Below are 20,256 nucleotides of genomic sequence, written 5' to 3'. Positions count from 1 at the left end.
ATATAGGCACGATCATATAGTATACTACAGTGCTCATGAGAGTGTTAAAAGCTGGTCTACTATATACATTTACTGATAGGTTCGGTTCGGTGTTTGCGGCTTGGGAATTTCCAGCTTTTGAGCAAAAGTTAAAACAAAAATTAAGAGAGAGGGTGAATCGCATACAGAGAGATAGAGAGACAGAGTGAGAGGAACTGCTCTATAAATAAACGTACATATGTATGTATGTCTCTCTCTCAACCGGTTTGGTTTTTTTTTGTTTAAACCAAAACCCAAGTCAGACATAACCGATTAGCCAGAAGAAAAAAGAAAGCTCGTGTCGTTTTCTTGTTTAGTATATATGTATATTAAATGTAATTTGTATTTGGATACTCTTTTAAGTGGTATGAAGTCTATGGAAAGGTAGGTCTACTGCTTGGCATCCCAGGAGGCACGCGTCATGCCCAGCTCGCTCCCACAAGCGGGTGCATCGTCCAAGCCACAGCCATAAAAATGGGGCCATTTTCGGATCTCCCGAAACACATTGACGCCGGGACTCTTGGCCGTCTTCGTCTGGAATCAACAGAACAGGTCAAATGGCTTTGGTCCTCTTGCTTTGCTTTACCTGATTCTGGGCCACCAGTTTGTAGTCTGCTTCCAGCTGGTGATTTGCCACTGCATGGGCAAGCAGAAATTGGACACCTTCCAGCTGCTTGGGTGATGGCATGTACCGTCCGTAGTCACCCATAAAGGTAATGGCCAGCGTCTGGTTGGCATACGTGTTAGCCCAGTCCCATCCACGGCCCACATAGATGTTTCCCTCGTCGGAGACCTGCCAAAATATATGCGTAAAACGGAAAAGGAGAAATGGACGTGCAGGGCATATAATTATATCTAGATTGGGGATTTCGTTTTTCTTTTGGTCTTACGTACATAAAAGTTGGACTGAATATCTGGTAGGATCTTCTCCGCCACTGCGGCGTCTTGGATGGTACGCATTTTGATGGAGCATTTGTAGACATTGGAACAGGGTATCGACTGGACTCCTATGTGTGTGATCAGGACATAGGGAATGGGTCGTCGGAGGGGAACTGTCAATGGCCGGACATTGCTCGAGGCGCCCCACTGTATCCGATCGATGACGAGATGACCATTTCCTAGATTCGGAACTGTACAATTGATGAATTTGGCTATGGCGGATGGTACGCATTAGCCGGTCCCGACTTACACGTATCGTGGTCATAGGTGTTCCCAAAGTAGATCGCCTTGTTGGCGGCCTCCGATCGTGGTCGATTCAGTTCCACATAGAGCACAATCAGTGCTGTGGCTAGGACGAGAAGGATGAGTGTGATCAGTAGGATGGTGTTCCGGTTGAGACGCTTCGATGGGGAATTATCACGACTTCGATTACTGCTGCTGTTGATTCCTGTCCAGAAAATAAAAACACCCAAAAAATGGTTTACTTTTTGATTGCGGCGGAGATCTCCACAGTTGGGACCCCATACTTGAGGAATCTCTAGAGTGTCCCAGGCTTGGTTCTGGTGTGCGTCTCCTGCGCGCCGTGCGCTCCGAGTGTACTTTGAGCAACAGTTTCATTGCGTGTGTGCGCGGAAAAACAGTAGCCTATTGCTTATCAAAATTCGTTTGCCCACATAAGACAGGTAATTATAAGAGTTAATTATTATGAGTAATTGCCCAGCGCTGAATCATCCAAATCATCATAATAACTGAGGCACGAGAGAGTGGCACAGAGCAGACCGGTGGCACGACAATGGCGACCGATAAATAGAGAGAAGACCGGAACTCCAGCGCCAATGGCACCGCACCTGAACCCGTCACAGAAACAACTGAACTGCCGCCGCGCAGTTGTCGATGGTCGGCAGCCGTTCGTTCCATCACCCTCGGACGCCTCCGGTTGACATGTTTAGTATGGTGCGGAGGGAATATCAGAGGTAGGTAGGGGCTGCGTCATTATGATGCCAATGGTGTCGGCAGGCCCGACATTTCCAGAGTCCCACGGGGTATATTTGATTCGCGAAAGGCAAGTATTTCCGCTAGATAGCTACCGATGAATATCCGAGAGAGTATACATTTACTATGTAGGGTCAGAAAATTCTGTGGCATCTTGGCAATATTTTAATTTAAGCCAGAATTAGTTTGAGATTAGTTGACACGGATTAGCAGGGGTATCTCTTAGTCGTAATCTTGACGTCTTGCATTTCTTTCTTGCTTGGTTTGCTTTTTGTTTGGTTTGCCATATCACATTTTACACACTCTACGCTTTGCACTCTTGTTTGTTTCTCTCTCGCCTTCATTGTTGTCCGCTGCAGCAAGACAGCGTGACGTATGCGCAATGCGCTGTGCCGTGCATTGGTAATGCCCCAAGATTGATATACAAACAACAAAAACAGGGCGGTACTTAGGGGATAGGGTAGCTCGCTAAGTGCTCTCTCTCTCTTTGCACTACAGTTCCAGGAATACCCTACCTCTCGTTTAACAGCTAAAACAATTTGCATTTAAATTTTTCTGACAGGCAGATAATTAAAAAACTCAGCTTGAACTTCGATCTGTCAGATATTTCCGATATTCTACGTGGCAGGAAAGTAGCGAAAACTTACCAGCTGCCGCTTGCATGGCATGCGCCTCCATGCTGGCATCCATGTAGTATATAGATACCGGTCCTTGATATTGGGTCATCGGTCCAATGACCACATCTGTAGAGTGCGAAAGATTGACCACACTGGATGGTTGTATCGAAGGATTTGTGAAGACGTTCTGTGGCAATGGAATGGCTGTTGAGGTGGATGATGTGGCCGAGGCCGATGTAAGATTGTGCAGCCTTTGGGCGGGACTCGGCCTGGACCGCTCCCGCTGCCTGGACACAGAACAGAGCGCAGACTCAGCCGCCATCGTCGAACTGCTGCTGCTGTTCTGCTCGAACATGATCGGAAGAAGTATTCAGTTCGAGAACTATATCTATATATGTGTATATCGAGGGAGGGAGCTGCGCTTTGTGCCGCTTGCGGTGCCAGCCTAACGACGACTGCTGGATATTGCATTGCCCGCCGTTGGGGAAATACAAATATCTGAATCCTCTCTATATGTTTCTCTCTATCTTTGGGCTCTGCATTGCTCTCACTCTCTCTCTCACTCGTTCGGAAACTCTTCAGCTTTTTTTTTTAATGCACGGAAATCAGTTGAATGTTTGGGAAAATTTTTTACGAGCCGCAGATAGTTTAATCGTCAGACTCTGTAATGACTCGATTCTGATTTGAATGTAGTCTGAGTGCTAGTCATGTGCTGTACCCGCAAGTTAGATGTACTTATCTGGGGAATATCTAGTCATTTACATATTAACTAAGTAATTTTCTGTTAAAAATAGTTCTGTTTGAACTGAATGCTTGAATAATTGAATTATTAAAAAAAAACAACAACCACTAGTGGCTTCGGCGGATTTTCTATTGCGACCTCTGGCGTTGAATTTCCAAAGCGCACAAGCTTTTCTTAGTTCCGCAAACAGCCGCTAGTATGGCGCCTTTAATTAAGTCACGCCTACGTCCCACTGTATTATTGAAATTTGTATTTAATTTAAAAAGGAAAATGATTGAATTTCGTTATTTTAAAATGCAGTTAAAAGTTTAATTAAGCTCATTTTTGTTTGTATAAATTTGAATTATTTTGTTGCATTCTATTTCACTTTTTGTTTCGTTAATTTTCCATCCCCATCCCCACCCAGCCAGGAGGGTTACACATCTCAGTCTACTCTTGGGTCGAAACTACAGCAACACATATTTGTAATTTTCCGGGACTCCGAGTATAGGACCTTCAATGGTGTATGCGTCTATGCGGGGAGTACCGACCGGTATCACCGAGAGCGCTTAGGCAATCGCCGGATAGCGGCCTCGGGATCCTGTTGGACTACGAACTACTGGAGGGAATCATGCGAGGGTACCGACGGGCATCTGTAACGAATACGGATCACCACGTAGATTGGGCGAAAGGGGGGGCCCGGGGAAGCGGTGTCAGGATAGAGAGAGAAGGCGAGACCCCTGACATCCAGTTTCTCCAGTGAATGGATACCGACCTTTAGTGACTGGGTTATATGTTGATTATATTCTTTTCTCCTTTATTCTTTTACTTCCCTGCCTATCGCACCGCTTAGCAGCCCGTACACACGACGAGAGACTCGCTTAGCCCTGAACTCCCACGCATATTACTGTCCTCTCCCTTCTCCTCCGTTGACGCGGCGTCGGTGCACGATCTTTGCTCGTACAACTCGTGTAACTTTCGCGTTTGCGCGGGTCCCGTTCCACACGTGCTTTATATTTTCGTCAGCCACTCGACTTAACTACTTTTCATTACATGTATTATATTTTGACTAAAACACGGTTTACAAGTTAATGTTGCCCGCAACCCCGAAAAGCCAGTGGCGCCTGCCGTGATCACGACTTTCCCCACTTTATAAAGATAAGAGACTACGTGGGGCTTAGAGACCCCTTGGGCCGTGTAATATGGAAATTAATGAAGTTGGGCCTTCGTTGTTCTTCCCCCCCCAAAGCTGAAAAGGTCAACGCTTAATTTCTAGAAAAATATGAAGGGTCAGTAACTTAATTCTAATAGGTAATCGTAACTTACTTCCAATAGTTAACTGAATCGAATTGCAAACGTAGGGTCCCTCCAGTGGGAAAGAAAACGAGAGTGAATGGTGGGCGGAAAAAATTTGGGTGGAGCGAACGCTCCCTCACATTAAGTGTATCAACACTCACTCTTCGCCATGGATGTCGCACCCACAACATGCCAGCCAGTTGCCGCCTGCTGTGCGGCAGGAGGCTTCTCTTTCGCCACAGGCCAGACGACGGCAACACTGTGAAACACTTGACTTTGCCATGGCGTCCACGTGGACCGACGGCCACCTCTGTCAACTCAGAGGTTGTGGCAAACAGCAGCAGCAGGAGCAGCAGGGGAGGATGCATGTGGCTCGGGTGCCCGGCCATTAACACGCTGCTGGTGATGCCTGCCTGCCTGCCTTGCACGCAGAAAAAACAAAGCGCATACTTTGACGTCTGCCCTCCTAATGACGACCACGAGAATAACGATGGGCTAGGACGACAACGGTGACGACGACATGGCACTGGCACTGCCAGCGGTAGCGCAGATTCCCAAAGGGCTACGACTTTATTCATGTTCAGTTGGCATTAGTCGACGACCTACCCTCTTTTTGTTTTATTTTACTTTCTTTTATTTGTCTGTCTCTCTCTCTCTCTCTCGCTTTGTGTACCGCCATTGTGCCAACAGCTGGCGGTGCATTGGTGGACAGGGAGGTTGAGGGATATACCGGGAAGATGACGCAGGTGAAAACCCCAAAGTGCCTTAGGACAGTGCGAAGTGCTGAGTCAAGTGTCAACTGCAAATGACATTTGCATTTCGCTGGCAGCCGGTACAGCGGGTTACTGGCAAAGGGGAATGGCCACGGCTACTCCACCCGGTCCTCCTTGTCCTCCTGCCACCCTAATTCTTCTCTGCCCCTGCCTGGTGGCAACGCGTCAACTACGACTGACATTTGTTTTAGTTTTTCTTCCGCTTTGCGCAAGCCATTTGGCAGTTCGTTGTGTTTCCTGGCCAGCAGCAGCAGCAGGAGGCAGCAGCGTGAGGCTAAAACAAAGCTCTGGAAAAAAACGGCTGGGGGTTTGCTAATACGTCGGTGGTTGTCTAGCGGTGGTGCCTGCCCCAAGACCAAGCTCCCGCCTCGATTATATGTTACATGTATACCACACTGTGCAGCATACAACACGAGAATCAAAATGCAGTTTTAAATGCTTGAAGGATTACATTTCTTATCATATGTATATCCTTTACATTTTGCTGCTGCCAAGTCCTCGTACTCCTCCCTCTATTCTAAAGATCTGTCCCCTGGGCGTGTGCTCAACTGTTTATTCTGTTGTTTTTTTTTTGGTCCCAGACATAATTACATTTTCCTCTGCACACACTAATTAGGTGGACGTGACATGTGCTGTGATGCTGCAAGCTCAGACATGTTCTGGTCAGCGACTCGTTCTTTTTTTTTGGTGCCACTGTGTGGAATACAATACATAGCCCACACTTTGCGTTTTAGGAGGACGGGGAACACAACAATCCAATTGAATTGGCTTTGGCCCCAATCGTCGACTCGTCTGTAATACAATTGGATCAGACAATATGCAAATTATTTATGGCCATGCACAGCGCACTCCGCTGCAGTTTGTAGCTGGAGGAGCTTAGAGTACTTTCCTAGGGCCCACTCCGCATATCTTATAGATAGACAGGGCGGCGGCATGTATAAGTAGCAGGAAGTGCGCTTTAAATGGCCAACGATTTGTCTGTGCTCGAAGTAGGATACACTTCGCCTTCGGCCAAAACAAATTAAGGAAACAATTGGCTTATGGAAAAGCTGTTCGTTCGGGTGATTAGCCCAGGAAAGCGAGAAATATTCCCTGTTTAAAGTGTGCTGTACTGCCAAAAAAAGTGAAGGCTTGCCAATTAACTGGCATTACAAAAAATGAATGTTTCGAAAATATATTTGGACTTTTTGGCCGGCAGCGGTAATCGTAACCAGGCTGCGTGAGGGAATCGGGGAAAAGAGAGCGTTTCGATCTCCGTTAGAACGGAAAACAAACAGAATCACACATCTCAACCGACGGGGCGCACGCACACATACACAGACACACACGGGCATGCCTTTCCCATACGCTTCCCTCCGCGCTCGTACAATCCCCCATACAATAAAATCGAAACTTTTGCATTGTATATGCAAATTGCCATTGCCTTTCCCAATGATTCTGCTGCTGCTGTTACTCTGCTGCTGCTTCTGTCAGTGTACTCTATGGTAAAGGGTACTATGATTTTCTAGTGAAAGCGTGTATTCCGATCAGCAACAAATCAAAGTTGAATAATCATGCGGTGTATCTGTCGTCTGCATTGAACCACTAGTCCGTTATTCTTGTTTTTTCCCCATCACTGTACAGTATACACTCTGAGAGACAAATGGCCGAGTAAAAAGAAACACACTCGTGATTAAATGCATGGAAAGTATGCATATTGAGCATGCACACACCTCTCTCTCATTCTCTCTCTAAGATCGTTGCTCTAAGTGCTGTCGTTGAGCGTATTGAGTGCGAGTGTGCAGGAAATGTCTTGCAAATGTTTGGAAAAGAAAGAAGTGCCAGCAGCAGGAAAGAGCTCACCTCTCACTCTTAAAACGCATTCTTGAAACTTGGCACTGCATAAAGAAGACCTTCCGTGCCATTAGATCAATATAGTATCAGCAAGGGTATCCAAAACCTCGACTCCAATCCGAGCCTTTCCTTCCTTGTTGTTGATGCTACTGCTGCTGGTCCGGCTGCTGTTGCTGTTGGGGCGTTATGCAAAAAGAAAAACTTGTTTGCACAGCGCATAAAATTTTATTTGTTGCTACTTTTGGGCCTTTCGCTTGATTTGGCAGCACTCTCCCCCACACACTCTCACACACTTCCACACTCTCGTATACATGTATAATGTATGGGGCTTTCTCCAACTCTTGCCCCAACCCTTCCTCGACCGCTTGCCCCTCACTGATATTTGGCATATTTTGGCGCACATCAATATCTCGCGTGCTAGTTGGCATCCATTCCAATACCCAATACCCCAATACCCGAATCCCCAAAAGTTTCCAGGGGAGGGGGACGTATTGGCATCGCGTTTTGTGGTGCACCCCAGCGGAATGGAATGGCATGGCATGGGGATAGGATGGGTTATAGGATGGTGCCAGGGATAACAAACGTTAGACGTAAAATGTACTCCGCATAGAACGCGCGCCGCAGCTTTATGGTGCAGCTGTAGTTGCATGATGTGTGTGTGCTTATTTCATTCCTCAACTATCCAGAGTTTTGGTTTGCGGCATTTAAGCAAATATTTCCTCAAATGCAGTTCATGTCGGACTCCCTTTCTCCCTGTAGCCTTCAGCCTTTCTCGCAATTATCGCCGTGCAAAGCGGTGGGACGGGAAGGTTCGGGCTTGTTCGTGACTTTTGGTTAAGTTTTTCTAATGATTTCCCTTCGTACAATACTTGAGGTGGTTTTCGAGAGAATAAAACTTTTAAAATATATGCGAAATACTCGTACGCGATACGTGAAATTTTTATTTTTATATTACTGCACCCTTAAGCACCTCGACGCACACGCATCCTTAACAATAAGAGCCACCAGAGGGGTGGCCTGGGAACAGTTCTCACTACGCCGCATCTGTTCCTCATTTATACGGAGAGACAGAAACTGTGGATTTTTATGGCATTCTGTTCTGTTTCTGTTATGTTAAGTGCATTACTTATTGGCAAGGGGAATGGAATTTATGGCATCCTATGTTATGTTATTTAAGGGGCAGAATGTAACAACTACAGAGCGCGGATTATGGTTGATTATGGCAACATTTCTGTTAAGCTTCTGGAATTCTTTTCGCTGTATAATGGAAAACCTATGTATTATTTCCGTTTAGATTTCGTACAGCTCTTTCATGTTTTCTTAGGGGTCGAGTTTAAAGAATAAAAGGTGCTGTTACTGCTATTATTACAGCTATTATTTTTAGTAGATTTAGCGGGGGAACTCATGTTATGTATATCTGCTGCTAAAGCTTTCCTTAGAATGTTAATGTGCAGAAACCGGGGCAAGAACTTCCTGTAATGATCTAAAGAGAACGTCTGCAAGGGATTTATTGGCTCCGAAGGGGCATGAAATGTTAGCTCCACCAATGTGTAGTGTATGAAACATTTCCCTCCTTTAAAATGTTAAACATTCTGTTCATTTATTGTCCAGAACAGGATATAGCTCCATTATATCCAACCCCCCCATACACATCCCTTACGATTGTTACATTCCTGTTCAGCATGTAACATGTAGTGAATTAAGCTCATGTTAAATCTGCAATAAAGTTTTCTTTGGAATGTTAATGTGCAGGAACAGGGGAAACAAATTCCAATAATGTTCTAAAGAGAACAGATATATCTTCGCAGTCCTAGGAGAAAAGTTTGTAAGGGAACAGTCTTTTACTTTTAAGGGAGCTATGACATGAACTCCATCAATGTTCAGTGTGTGGAACATATCGTGCTTGAAAATGTTAAACTCTTGAATGGAATATCCATTGAGCCTGTCTCTGGGTGAACAATTAATTGTATTTTCTAGTTTTACTTCATAAATTTTGTGATATGCCCCATTCAATTGAATGGAAATTGTTGACACTTTTCGAAAGTTATAAGGGAGAGCTGAGCTGGGTGGGCCTTGTTCTTCGGGCGACGAACAAACAGACATATCGAAGGAGCGACTGACCGACACTACAACCTACATACATATATCGCGCCTCGTCTGGCTAGTGGGTGCTAGCTGGTGGCTGCTAGCTGATAGCTCCTGGCCTCTGGTCCTCGTGGCTCCTTTGGTTCTGGTTTCCCTTTTTTATGTGCAATTTAATGTCTTGCTTTTGGTCAATTTCACAGAAATTTAGTTGAAGTCGAGGCGGCAGCATCAGAATCAGGACATCAGGGAAATGCAGGAGACGAGACCGCTAGCCCCCCTCCCCGTTGCCATTTCGATAATTAAATGAATGCACATGTGTGTGTGTGTGAATGCATCTGTGCGTGTGTGCACGTGCCATTAGTGGTAAAATGTTGTAAATTTTTACACAGTGTGAGTGCGGCAGTGGAATTATGCAAATTGAACCGCAGAAACGCTTTTAAAATGTTTTAAGTGCATTTCCATGAATATTTTGGCGGCAGAAAGAGATGCATATAGTGAGACAGGGAGAGAGTGAAAGAGATACAGCAAAAGAGAGAAAGAATGCAATGCAATGTGTGTCAACCAATTTTTGGGGCTGAAATTTTGACGAAATTTGTAAGTGAAGCGGATGACCATTTCTCTCACCGACTCCTCGCTTTCTCAAAAACGGAAACCAACTGCGAAAGGATTTCTCTCCAATGCCACCACTCTCTGGTTTTCAGCTAAGGGTACTCAGGGGTGTGTTCTATTTGTGTGTGGATGGATGCCACAGATTCCTCAAGCGCATAATCGTAAAGAAGGATCATATCTACTATATGGCAGAAAAGCATTCCTATCGGTTCATAATTAGAGCAGGAATATGTGAAAAATTCAAGAATGTTTTGGCTCTTTGAACACCTGGATTTTCGATCACGCACTTGTCCGTAGCATAGTTTTGGGGATGCACACGAATATCAAGTTAGAAAAGATTTCAAAACCTTTACCAATATATGTACCAATGCGAATACTTAACTTAAATTTGGGGATAGGGTTTCTTTGCTACTATGCCATCTGGCTATGGGATATCGCAGTATCGTGGCATTATAGTGTTATTTTTTTGTTTAGTTTCTCATTTGGTTGATGAACATCCGGAATTTGTTGTGTGGTTTTTCATTTGATTTTTTTTGTTTTTTTTTGTGCATATTGAAAATGAAAACCACAACAAAAAAAAAGATGAGAGAAAAAACCACGGATGGGACAGCCAAGTAATCATAGAAAAACAAGTAAATATGTATGCAGGATCCTCATTCAACTCTCGGACTTTCTCTCTTTCGTATTCTTCCAACTAATTGAAGTGCACTGAAGCGGAACCGTTTGCCAATCTCTGTGATAAGCCATGCAGAATCGTGCTGCGAGGCGTAAATTAAAAATATAAGAAGCGCCGGCGGTGGTCAAACAGGAAAGCCCCAAAAAAAATGAAGAAGGAAAGGAGATTTTGAGGGCCTTTCGGCCCTTTCGGCATGCCAAATGCGCTCGAGTTGATTAAATTCAGTATCAATCACAAGTTTATGGGCTCAGAAGTCGGCGGGAGATTTGATGGATTTTTTGGTGCCAGAGTTTTAGCCCTAAGGCTGAAATAACAGGAGGAGCAAGAGGAGCTGGGTACGGGTGAGGGTGGACTGAAAATCCAAAGGAAATCGTCGCCATCGCTGCTTGATTGCTTTGCCACGTTTATATCTTTATATCGAGGAGTATGGTCTGGTATTAGTGCAGCAGCAGCTCCTTCGATTCGACCTTCGTCCAGTCCAGTGCAGGGCGGAAACGGAAGTCAGTGTACAGCAAATGCAGCAGCCCGAGAACATCGATGGTGATGGCGAATGCCAGTCGCCGCTCAATTTGATAATGAAGTCCGTTGTCGTTGTCGTTTTCGGTTGCCGTTATTCTGTGCCCTCTCTCTCTCTCTATATCTCTCTTTCTGTCTTTTTTCCGCAACTCCTCTGCTCCTATCTCTGTTTCCCGTCTGGGCTTCATTATGTTTTCTTTTGCTCTGGCAGCATAACAGGAAAATCATTAGGCCATAGCGATTTGGCGCTGCTGATTGCATGAAAGCTGAAAGACTCCCGCCCCATGGAAGCTTGGCATCCAGCTCCAGATCCAGCTCCCAGGCATCCAATACCAATCCCCGGCTCGAGCTCCTGGAGTTGTGCCGTGCCCCTTAGACTGCAATTAATTACATTTTTGTGCCTCGTTGTTGCTGCATTCGGTTGCGTTTCGTTGCTGCAGTGCGTGCGGCTTTAATAAATTTACAAAATTCATTAAATCCTTTGTGCAGCGTGTGGGCTGGTCGCTGGTCTTGTTTGTGGCTGTTTTTTGTGCCCTCGTTTTGTGCCCTTAAACTGGGCGGGTCTCCGCATATCAAATGCCCCGACAAGAGCCAAGCCCTACCATAAAGCCACCCAGAAGAAGTCTCGAGGAATTTAATATCTTTGCAAAAGCCAGCCCCAAAATAAATGATTTACTATATTTAGTAGGGAATAAGGCTGGGATGGAAGTTAATTAAAGATTCCGAGTAAATAACAAATTTTAAGATTTATGGTCCATAAATCAATTTGATTATGGAAAAGGTGTTCATTTGTTGAAAAACTGAAACGAACATTCAATTTTCCAAAATTTTAATTTCTTTGTTTTATCACTAACTAATGATGTTATATACGATATTTAAGGTTTCCACTTTTCTTTCAAGAAAACCGGAGAGTCCGTTTTGTTTACTCTCAAGACTCGAAAATTTCTATTGTATGAACCTGGCTACTTTGTCGTTGAAGCAGCTCTCTGAAACAGTTGCTCAACCCATTGACTTTTTCTTTTAGTAATTGTACCATTACCATTCAATAACTTCAGTAAAGCCTTGACAATTTCATCAATCCAATGATTCAATTAGGAGACAAGGAGATAGGGGGAGTGAGGGAGAGAAGGCCCTGCTGGCCCAAAAAAATGAAAACATCAATAAGCTCACTGCTCTGCTCTGCTCCGCTCTGCTCATCTTATACCAGCTATTTCCCTTCATTCCATTTCATTTCGTTTCGTTTAGGTTTTGGTGGCTGTTCGTTTTTTGTGTCTGGCAAATAAATCACATGCACTTATTTATTTAATTAGACTAACTTCTTACAATAGAGATACACAGACATACACTTAAAACACACACATGGATGCATACATATGCATGTACATGCATACATAAGAACCCCGCCACACATGCTCACAAATTGACTGCTGCCTGACATGCCACGAGATTGATTAGCTTCAGCCGCAAGCCATTGCTTTGCTTTGCTTTTCTCCGCTCTCTCTCTCTCTCTCTCTCTGTCTCTGTCTTTCTCCCTCTGTCCTTGAGTGTGTGTGTGTGAGTGATTGTATCTCTGTGTGTGTGTGTAGGAGCTGTTGCTTGTAGATTGGTGTAAATTGTGCATGGAAATGTAACTTCTGCTCTACTCCGATCCGCTCCACTCCACTTCGTTGCAACTCCGCTCTACTCCACACCCAATCCGCTCCCCCCCCATCCATTTCAGTTTTTCTATATGTACGTATGTATATGATTCCAGTTCCCTCTTTGGGCAGCTGACATTATAAATTACCAAAGAGGCAAAGAACCAGCCTCAAGCCGAAAACAACTTGAACTCATTAATGTAAGTGATTTTTCTTGCGGGCGCTACTCGTCTCCTACTGGCTGGCTGGCTGACTGGGTGGTCTCTCGTGATCTTGGTAAAGAGTCCTTTTTTGCCTGGTCTTATGGTGGGGTGGCGTGGGCAGGGCAGGGGCAAATCATCTTTCAATTTCAATTGATTTTGCTGTTTGTTGCCGTTGCCAGTTGCACGTTGATTGATTGCAAGCGATTTTCTTAAGGAAATTCTAGGCGGGAATCTTCTTCGGTAAGTAATTGCCATTTTCAGACCCCCCGTCCTCCCTTTTAGTTCCTCCCTTTTCCTACTGCCTTTTGAGCCAATTATTTGCCAGTTTAATTTACATAAATTAAATTTTGTCTTTTTTCTGTTGTAAGGGGGATTTTGTTTTTGTTTTTCCCCAAATGTCTTTTGGGCTTTTATGACCACACACAATGGACATAATATTTATGACCCTGGGCAGCCTTAGGCCTGGCCTGGAATGCGCTACTCCCCCTGGTTATCCCTCAAATCTGCAGAGCCAGAGCCCTTCCTTTGCTGTAGGACTTCCTTGGCGTGGTAGTAGCCTTTTATTGCGAGAACTTTACGAGTGGCAACTTTGGCACTTGTCAAATGACCAGCACAACCACGGACTCCCCCTTCCGAAAAGGGGTCCTGCACACTATGCCACGAGGAGATATAGGACACACGAATTATTTTACGAACTAGGCGCGTGGCTGTAGTACTCATATGGGGATGGGCCGCGTTAGCTCTGCCTGCCAGTTCATTGGGATTATGTTGAATTTTTGATAACTTTATAATGCCGGAATGAAAGAATAATCGTTTCATTTTCAATTGTTTGCATTGTATTACCTTCCTCCCTCCCTTCCCCAGAAATTAAGCAGTCCTTTTTCAGGAGGTTCTTCTAAAGGTGTCCTGTCTGTCTGTCTGTTTGCACCATTAAGGAAGCATGCCACATGCTTTCCACCTTCTCAACGCTTGTGTAGTGGTAATTGAATCAGTGCCGCACCGCACCGCGCCACGGAAACGGAAATGTCAGTGGCAGCAGCCTCAAATATGGTGACAATACAGAATGTCTCTGTGTGTGTATCTTTGTGCTTGTGTGCGTGCATGGCATATAATTGAATATTGAACGAGGCTTTTAGTGTTGACTTTATTAGCGTATATGCCACGTTGCCACGGTGCTGGAGAAAACTCAATTAGGCAACGAAAATGGCCATAAAGACCTACGGTTCCAAACTATTAGAAAAGTGCCCCGCACTTCCGGGAAAATGTCAGAAAGAAAATTTTGAAAATTATGTAATATGCATGTGACGTGTTGCTAGAGAAATCTAGAGGGGGAGCGGGTAGAAAATAAACTATTAAGTTAATTAGAACATTGGCTGCCACAATCAATGTAACGATTGCATCAGTCAACAGCCATGTGCCGCACACACACACAAAGGGAGCAGCAGCAGCAGCATTTTAATTGCATTTACATGTCCCGTGGGCAAAAGTCCTTTGCAGTACTTTCCAGATTCCCTCCTGGTTGTGGCACCTCTTGTGGCAGTCGCTGGGGTTGCATCTGCCTCCTCATCCTCTCATTGTTGCTAGGGGTTTTTGGTAAAAGTTTATTAGACAAAATGCAGTCGCTCTGTTCTCCTCTTCTATCTGTGTGTGTGTGCCATGTGCCTATGGGGCAAAACCACTAAATGCTGCCACAGTCCAATATAATTATGCGCCATTTAAAATGTTGTGTTGCCTCTTAATGTTGCACGAAAATGTTGCTGACACCGCTGCATCATACCCGGCTGCATTTGCTGTCCCTTGCCAACACTCGACAGTCCCTCGCCCGCGCCCCCTCGCAACGGGTAGCCAGCGATGTCCTCAAAATGTAATTGACATGTCCTCCGCAAAAAGGCCTCAGGCCCAAGCCTTTGTCCAGCTTTGGCCTCTCTGAAGGGTGGGTGTATCTCTTACATTACCCCGCTTGGTGTCCCATCGAAGGTTGAATAAAATCGATGAGATGCGTCTTTGTTTTTGGGGGCCCTACGAAACAGGCCTTAGACATCAGAATTAATGGTGCAGACAAGGTTTTTTTCTTTTTTTTTCTCCTTTTCATATCCCTTTTTGCTGTAAGTATCTTTTCGCTTTTATTTTTCGTTGCGTTTTCGTTTTCTGCTGTGATTTGCGAGTTTAATGCGTCTTTAATTTGAAAGTGAACGGCGGCAGGAGGAGAGGAAAAGAGAGGGAGAGTTGGGGGGAAAGAAATTGGCAATCCTCTTTAGATGGAGTTTAAGTGCGTTTAATTCAAAATACGGGAAAGGAAAGTAAAGGATCTATTACGGCAGCTGCTGTACCAGTCCTGCTATGCTGTCTTTTAACATGTCCTGGACAAGTCCTTGAAAGCCTTGAGCTCTGATTGAAGCTGTGTGTGTTTGTTCAGTCCTTTTGCTGAATGCTGGCTGGCACATTCCTATATGCATGCACATAAGTACATACAATACCTTACATGATATAGAGATATCCTCATTAATATGCTTGAATAATGTGCTGCTACAGCAACAACAACAGCTCCTGCTCTGAGTACACTGTGCATTCAGCTAAAGGACTACATGGACTGTAATTATGTATTTGAGCATTCGGGTGTGGCTAATGGCAGGATCTAAGCTCACATTTGACTGCATTCATGCCACGCCAGAAGTTCCTTCAGGGCTCCTCTCTGGTTTGGCTCTCTGGGGCTCATAATTCCCCACAAAATTAGCTTGAAATTATTCTCAAGCCAAAGATATTGCTGCAAGCCGGGAATTTTATTTAATATTTGATGCGAGAGAGCACACACACACACACATCCGGCATTCAGCTGGCAATCCATTCCGCAATTAATCATTACATTTGTCGGTTATGTTTTGTTTTTTGTTTTTGGCACAAGCTCATGCATTAAAAATTACAACATTTAAGCTGCAGAATGGGCGCATCTATCATCAGCACATCATCGCAGCCACATATGCGTTTACACAAATACAAAGATTCATACATAGATACAAAGGGGGGGCAACGTTGTGAGTTGCTGCGGAGACCGCAACTCTACATTTATACCCGATAGTTAGTCAGTATGGCTCTCCGCCGGCAGACTCCGCCGGAGAAAACGACACGACAAAGAGTGCGTGCGAGAGAGACAGAAAATCAGTCTGAGCCTGTCGTCGGGCGATGCGTAGCCACTGCAAATCGATTCGTTCCTTTTAGCTACAAAAATGATCCGATCTGATCCTGATTCAGCAATCTGATATGACCATATCCATTCCCTATGATTGTGCGGTGTTAGTTTTCTCGAATCTTCAATATTGTGGATGCCACAGATATATGTACGTTTTATAGTGAGATCTAACAAAAGGGTGGATCGACTCGGCTATTGATGCTGATCAATAATATATACTATAATAATATATATAATATATATAATATATATAATATATATAATATATATACTTTATGGGGTCGGAAACGATTCCTTCTGGACGTTACACACATCCATTTTCACCACAAATCTAATATACCCCTATACTCATTTTGAGTATCGGATATAAAAAACAGCCAGAGTGTCTAATGAGAGGCGCACGTGCTGCTGCTGTTGCTGCCTCTGGGGGGATGGGGATTTTAAATTGCATTTAATGAAGCATAATGAAGCAAAAGAAACCCTCGTAAATCCATCTAGAAGTACGGCTACATCCCTGTTAGCTGATACGTAAACATATGTCACTAAATAAAACCATTTACTTGACGCTTCTTCTGCTTCAACCCCTGCTTCGGAGTTTGCTGTCTTATGTCTGATGTCTAGTGCTTGGATATAAAAAAAAATGAAGCGAAAAACTGGTAAAAGGCTTTTAAAATTCACTTAAAAATCAACAATGGCACTCACATCACATATCACATTTTTTTATTGCGCATGGAACCCTACTTTCTCCCTTTGTTTGGGGCTGATTTCATACCTTTTAATTGTGGAACGCACGGGGTATATTGCGTACTTTTCTGAAGCCAATGGATATTTTCGTCAAAGATTGCATTTTGTTATTGGATTTGGAGGACCGAAAAAGACTGGTTCAGCGCAGAGTAACGAGGTAGAAGGTGAGGGTTTAGATTGAAATGCTATTTGTTGCTGATGCAATATCCTTGTATTTTATAGTCATTGCAGTTTCTCCTGCTCAGATACATAAATATGTATGAACATATATTCTTGTTTATAGTGCGCATTTCCTGGGGTATTCTTTAGTCGAATAGACTAACCCTTTCATACTCTTTTATGAATCAATTTCGATGCTCGGTTCGGGGGTCTTGGGTTGTGGATTTTGTTTTAGTGCCTTTAAATCGGTTAAATGACTTAAAAGTTTGCCATAAAATATTGCGAAATTCCTGCAAGAAATCCATTTTAGTTTTCACACGGTTTTTTTCACAGCGAAAAGCCCATGTCGCTTAATTTTTACGCTCACTTAGTTCTTGGCTCGAGGTCGTCGCCTTCGCCGTCGTCTTCCTGCCAGTCACGTGCGCCTGTCAATAGACAATCAATGGCAGTCATAATAAAAGGTTGTAGCAGCATTCCGCATCTTTGTGTATAGTTTTCTTTTCATGTGTATGTGGTCGTGGCAGTTATTTATGCCTTTCAGTTGAAGGCCGTTTAGTCCATGTTGTGTGTGGATATGTCGTGGATATTGGGGGAGAGTAGATCCTTCTTCCGGTGCTTTAGGGAGCTGTGGGCCCTTGCCCAATTTTATGGCCGTACAACAAACAAGCCTTAATGACTTAATAGTCAAATTCAATATTATTACAATTTTCCAGTTGCCCGATGCTGTTCCTGCCCGACATTTCGCGATGTCGAGTGGGAATTGGGTTCAGGGGTTCAGGGGTTCAGGATATCTGGCATTCAGAGCGCACTGACAGCAGTGACCGAAAAATAAAAACTTTGGCAATTCAATAAAAATGCAAATTTTTTTTCTCTACTGCATTCGCTGCAGTTGGTTGCAATTTTTGGCAGTTTTCATTTTCGTTTTTAGTAGTTTTCCATTTTTTGTGTGTTATATATGTATATATATTTTTTTTTCTCTTCTGCAGTTATTTCTATTGTTGTTTGGCTCTGCTCTGCGCTGCGCTGCGACAGTTTTGTGTGAAAGTTATGACAATATGCGGAGCGTTTTGCTTTCATAGCGGACTTTGTAGTTCCTTCAGCATTTTTGATGTCTAAAAAGTTGCACCACTCTTTCGGGGGGTGTGTGAGTAGGTGGCGGAAGGGGTTGTTTGAATGCTATTGAAGCAGATGGAGCCAAGCGCAGTCCAACCTAATTGTTGAATAACGATCCATTTTGATGTTTATTTAGAAACAATAAGAGATTAAATTTGCTGGAGTTGTGGTAGATGGATATGTTAATAATGATATCTTTTGAAGTTTATTCTAGGGAAAATATGGCTCTAATCTATAGTTTGTATGGGAAGAGAAACGAAAGTGGGTTCAGTTTTACATAGTTAGAGCATAGCAAGCACTAAAGATCTCTCTCTCAGCTCTCTAAGTTTTGTACTTTCCGTTCAGAATGTTGTCTGGATTTCCTTCGAGGACCATCCGTTGAACGTAAAACGTGCGCTTGTCAGTCTAAGAGTTGAGAGATCACTGATTGTCCTCACCATAGCGGACAACATCACTTATTACTAAATTCATCTTGCTCCCGTTGTCTGCTCTGTTTCATATTTTTGTTCATTATTGAATTGTCTTTATTGGGAAATAGCGCTTTTTACAGAATGTGTACATTTTTCATCCATTTGACATTGTATCCGTAAAAGAACTGCCACTAATTTCAAATATTTGATCTAAATTTAAAATATTTATAACTATTTTATATTTGGATAAACAAATTCTTTTATTACCTAATTTTAAGCGTGATCTAAGAGTGATTAAAGTGGAATCCCAATCATTTTTTTTTCTTCTAAAGAGTATTCTCTTGGGCGACTATTTGTTGAAACTTTTTTGTCTGTTCAACTTTCTTGTTGTGTAATTTAATTTAGTGCAGTTATGCAAAAGTCAACTAAAATAAATAAAAATTCAAATGCACTCGTACTCTTTCTCTTGCACATAAACACATACACCCAGCTGTTGACAACAAAAATGGCGTCTGGTCGTCTAACTCTGCTGCTTTGCTCTGCTGTTGCTGCTGCTGGCTACGGGATCCACTTTCGCGAAATGTAAATCAAATTTGGCTTTAAAATGGCCAAAACGCAGATTTTCCACGAAAAATTCCTTTGCCCTATGGCAACGCCCACGCCGATGCCCCCGCCACGGCCACGGCGCGCCGTCCAGTCTAATGCTGAAAGTGTCAGTGGCGGTGCGCATGAAAGTCATGAATTTTCATGTAGCCGCTTCTCGGGGAGGTTGACAAAGTCGCTGGATGTGCAATTTTTTACGTGTTCCCATCAGCGAAATGTCAGCATCCTCGCGTTGTCCTTCCACTGGAACTGGCAATGGCTGTGGAACTGACACTCACTTTGGCACTGCCAGCCTTAGAACAATTTATAATGCAAATGTCAAGCAGGGTCGAGAGGGCAGTTGTCTTTCACCCTATCCTATCCCTCTAAAGACGTGCATATAAAGGGGCGTGACCGAAAATTGAATTAAATTTAGCTAGAAAGTTCACCTTTCGCTTGGGGTTTAATTAATTTTCTTTTGTTGTTTTGGCCTCTAACTAATTAAATGATTGAATTTGCGTACAGTTTACCCCTTTTGCTAGGCCTTGCGATCATCATAAATCATTAGTAGCCCCTTTACGGGGTGGGGGATTTGAGGGGCTTGAGCTTGGCCTCCAGGTGATTGATGAGGCCGCTGGGGGTCGGAGTGAGATTCATGTAAGTCCCAGTGCTTGATTTCTTGGCAACCGATGATTCAATCATATTTGTTGCCATCGCGCATTATTGTGTGCTTAATTGACAATTACGGATAATATAATTTTCTATAATTTAAATAACTATACTTATCTGCACACATACATCTCCGTACACACTCGTACGAGTGACATTTAATTCGATTTAATTAACTCTCGCTCTCGCGCTACCAAACAAAAACCAACTGCAAATACAACAAAAAGAGTGACTTTTTGTTGTTGCTGTTGTTCAACAGAGCAGCCTCAAAGTCATGTCGAACATTTGTGTTTATCAAAATTTCATTTAACCATCGCCCGCGGGGCCGGTGCCGCACACCAGCAATAACAATCAACAAGAACAACATCAAGTTCAACATTTCTCCCATAAATAACCGCATAGGACATAGGGATAGGGACACAGAGACAGATACATCCATGATCCATGGACATAAATATGGATGGATGTACTCGTAT

At 43.7% G+C, this 20,256-nt stretch overlaps 1 protein-coding gene across 4 annotated transcripts; it reads right to left on the bottom strand.

Moving 5' to 3' along the window:
• Positions 1–319: 319 nt before the first annotated feature.
• On the bottom strand, positions 320–3,031 carry PGRP-LA (Peptidoglycan recognition protein LA). Of its 4 annotated transcripts, none has more exons than XM_015187017.2 (5): positions 2,598–3,021; positions 1,208–1,405; positions 913–1,148; positions 605–811; positions 320–546 (listed from the first exon to the last, which is right to left on the bottom strand). In XM_015187017.2, the coding sequence occupies exons 1-5, from the start codon at positions 2,920–2,922 to the stop codon at positions 409–411; spliced, it is 1,104 nt and encodes a 367-aa protein (XP_015042503.1). In that variant the 5' UTR covers positions 2,923–3,021; the 3' UTR covers positions 320–408. The 4 variants fall into 4 exon arrangements, with proteins under 4 accessions (XP_015042503.1, XP_015042501.1, XP_002134712.1 ...); XM_015187015.2 differs by having other exon boundaries at positions 320–552; positions 2,598–3,018; XM_002134676.3 differs by lacking the exon at positions 2,598–3,021 and adding an exon at positions 1,485–1,861 and having other exon boundaries at positions 320–552.
• Positions 3,032–20,256: the final 17,225 nt, after the last annotated feature.

Source organism: Drosophila pseudoobscura, chromosome X, assembly GCF_009870125.1.
Source record: "Drosophila pseudoobscura strain MV-25-SWS-2005 chromosome X, UCI_Dpse_MV25, whole genome shotgun sequence".
Classification (NCBI taxonomy): domain Eukaryota; kingdom Metazoa; phylum Arthropoda; class Insecta; order Diptera; family Drosophilidae; genus Drosophila; species Drosophila pseudoobscura.
Note: the sequence above shows the minus strand (reverse complement) of the source record. Positions and strands in the feature narration are given on the sequence as shown.

Coding starts and splice junctions, on each gene's coding strand:
- PGRP-LA (XM_015187015.2), bottom strand. CDS start 2,922: ATGTTCGAGCAGAACAGCAGCAGCAGTTCGACGATGGCGGCTGAGTCT. Junction 1,406..2,597: donor TGCCATGCAAGCGGCAGCTG/GTAAGTTTTCGC, acceptor TTTTCTGGACAG/GAATCAACAGCAGCAGTAAT. Junction 553..604: donor AACTGGTGGCCCAGAATCAG/GTAAAGCAAAGC, acceptor TGTTGATTCCAG/ACGAAGACGGCCAAGAGTCC.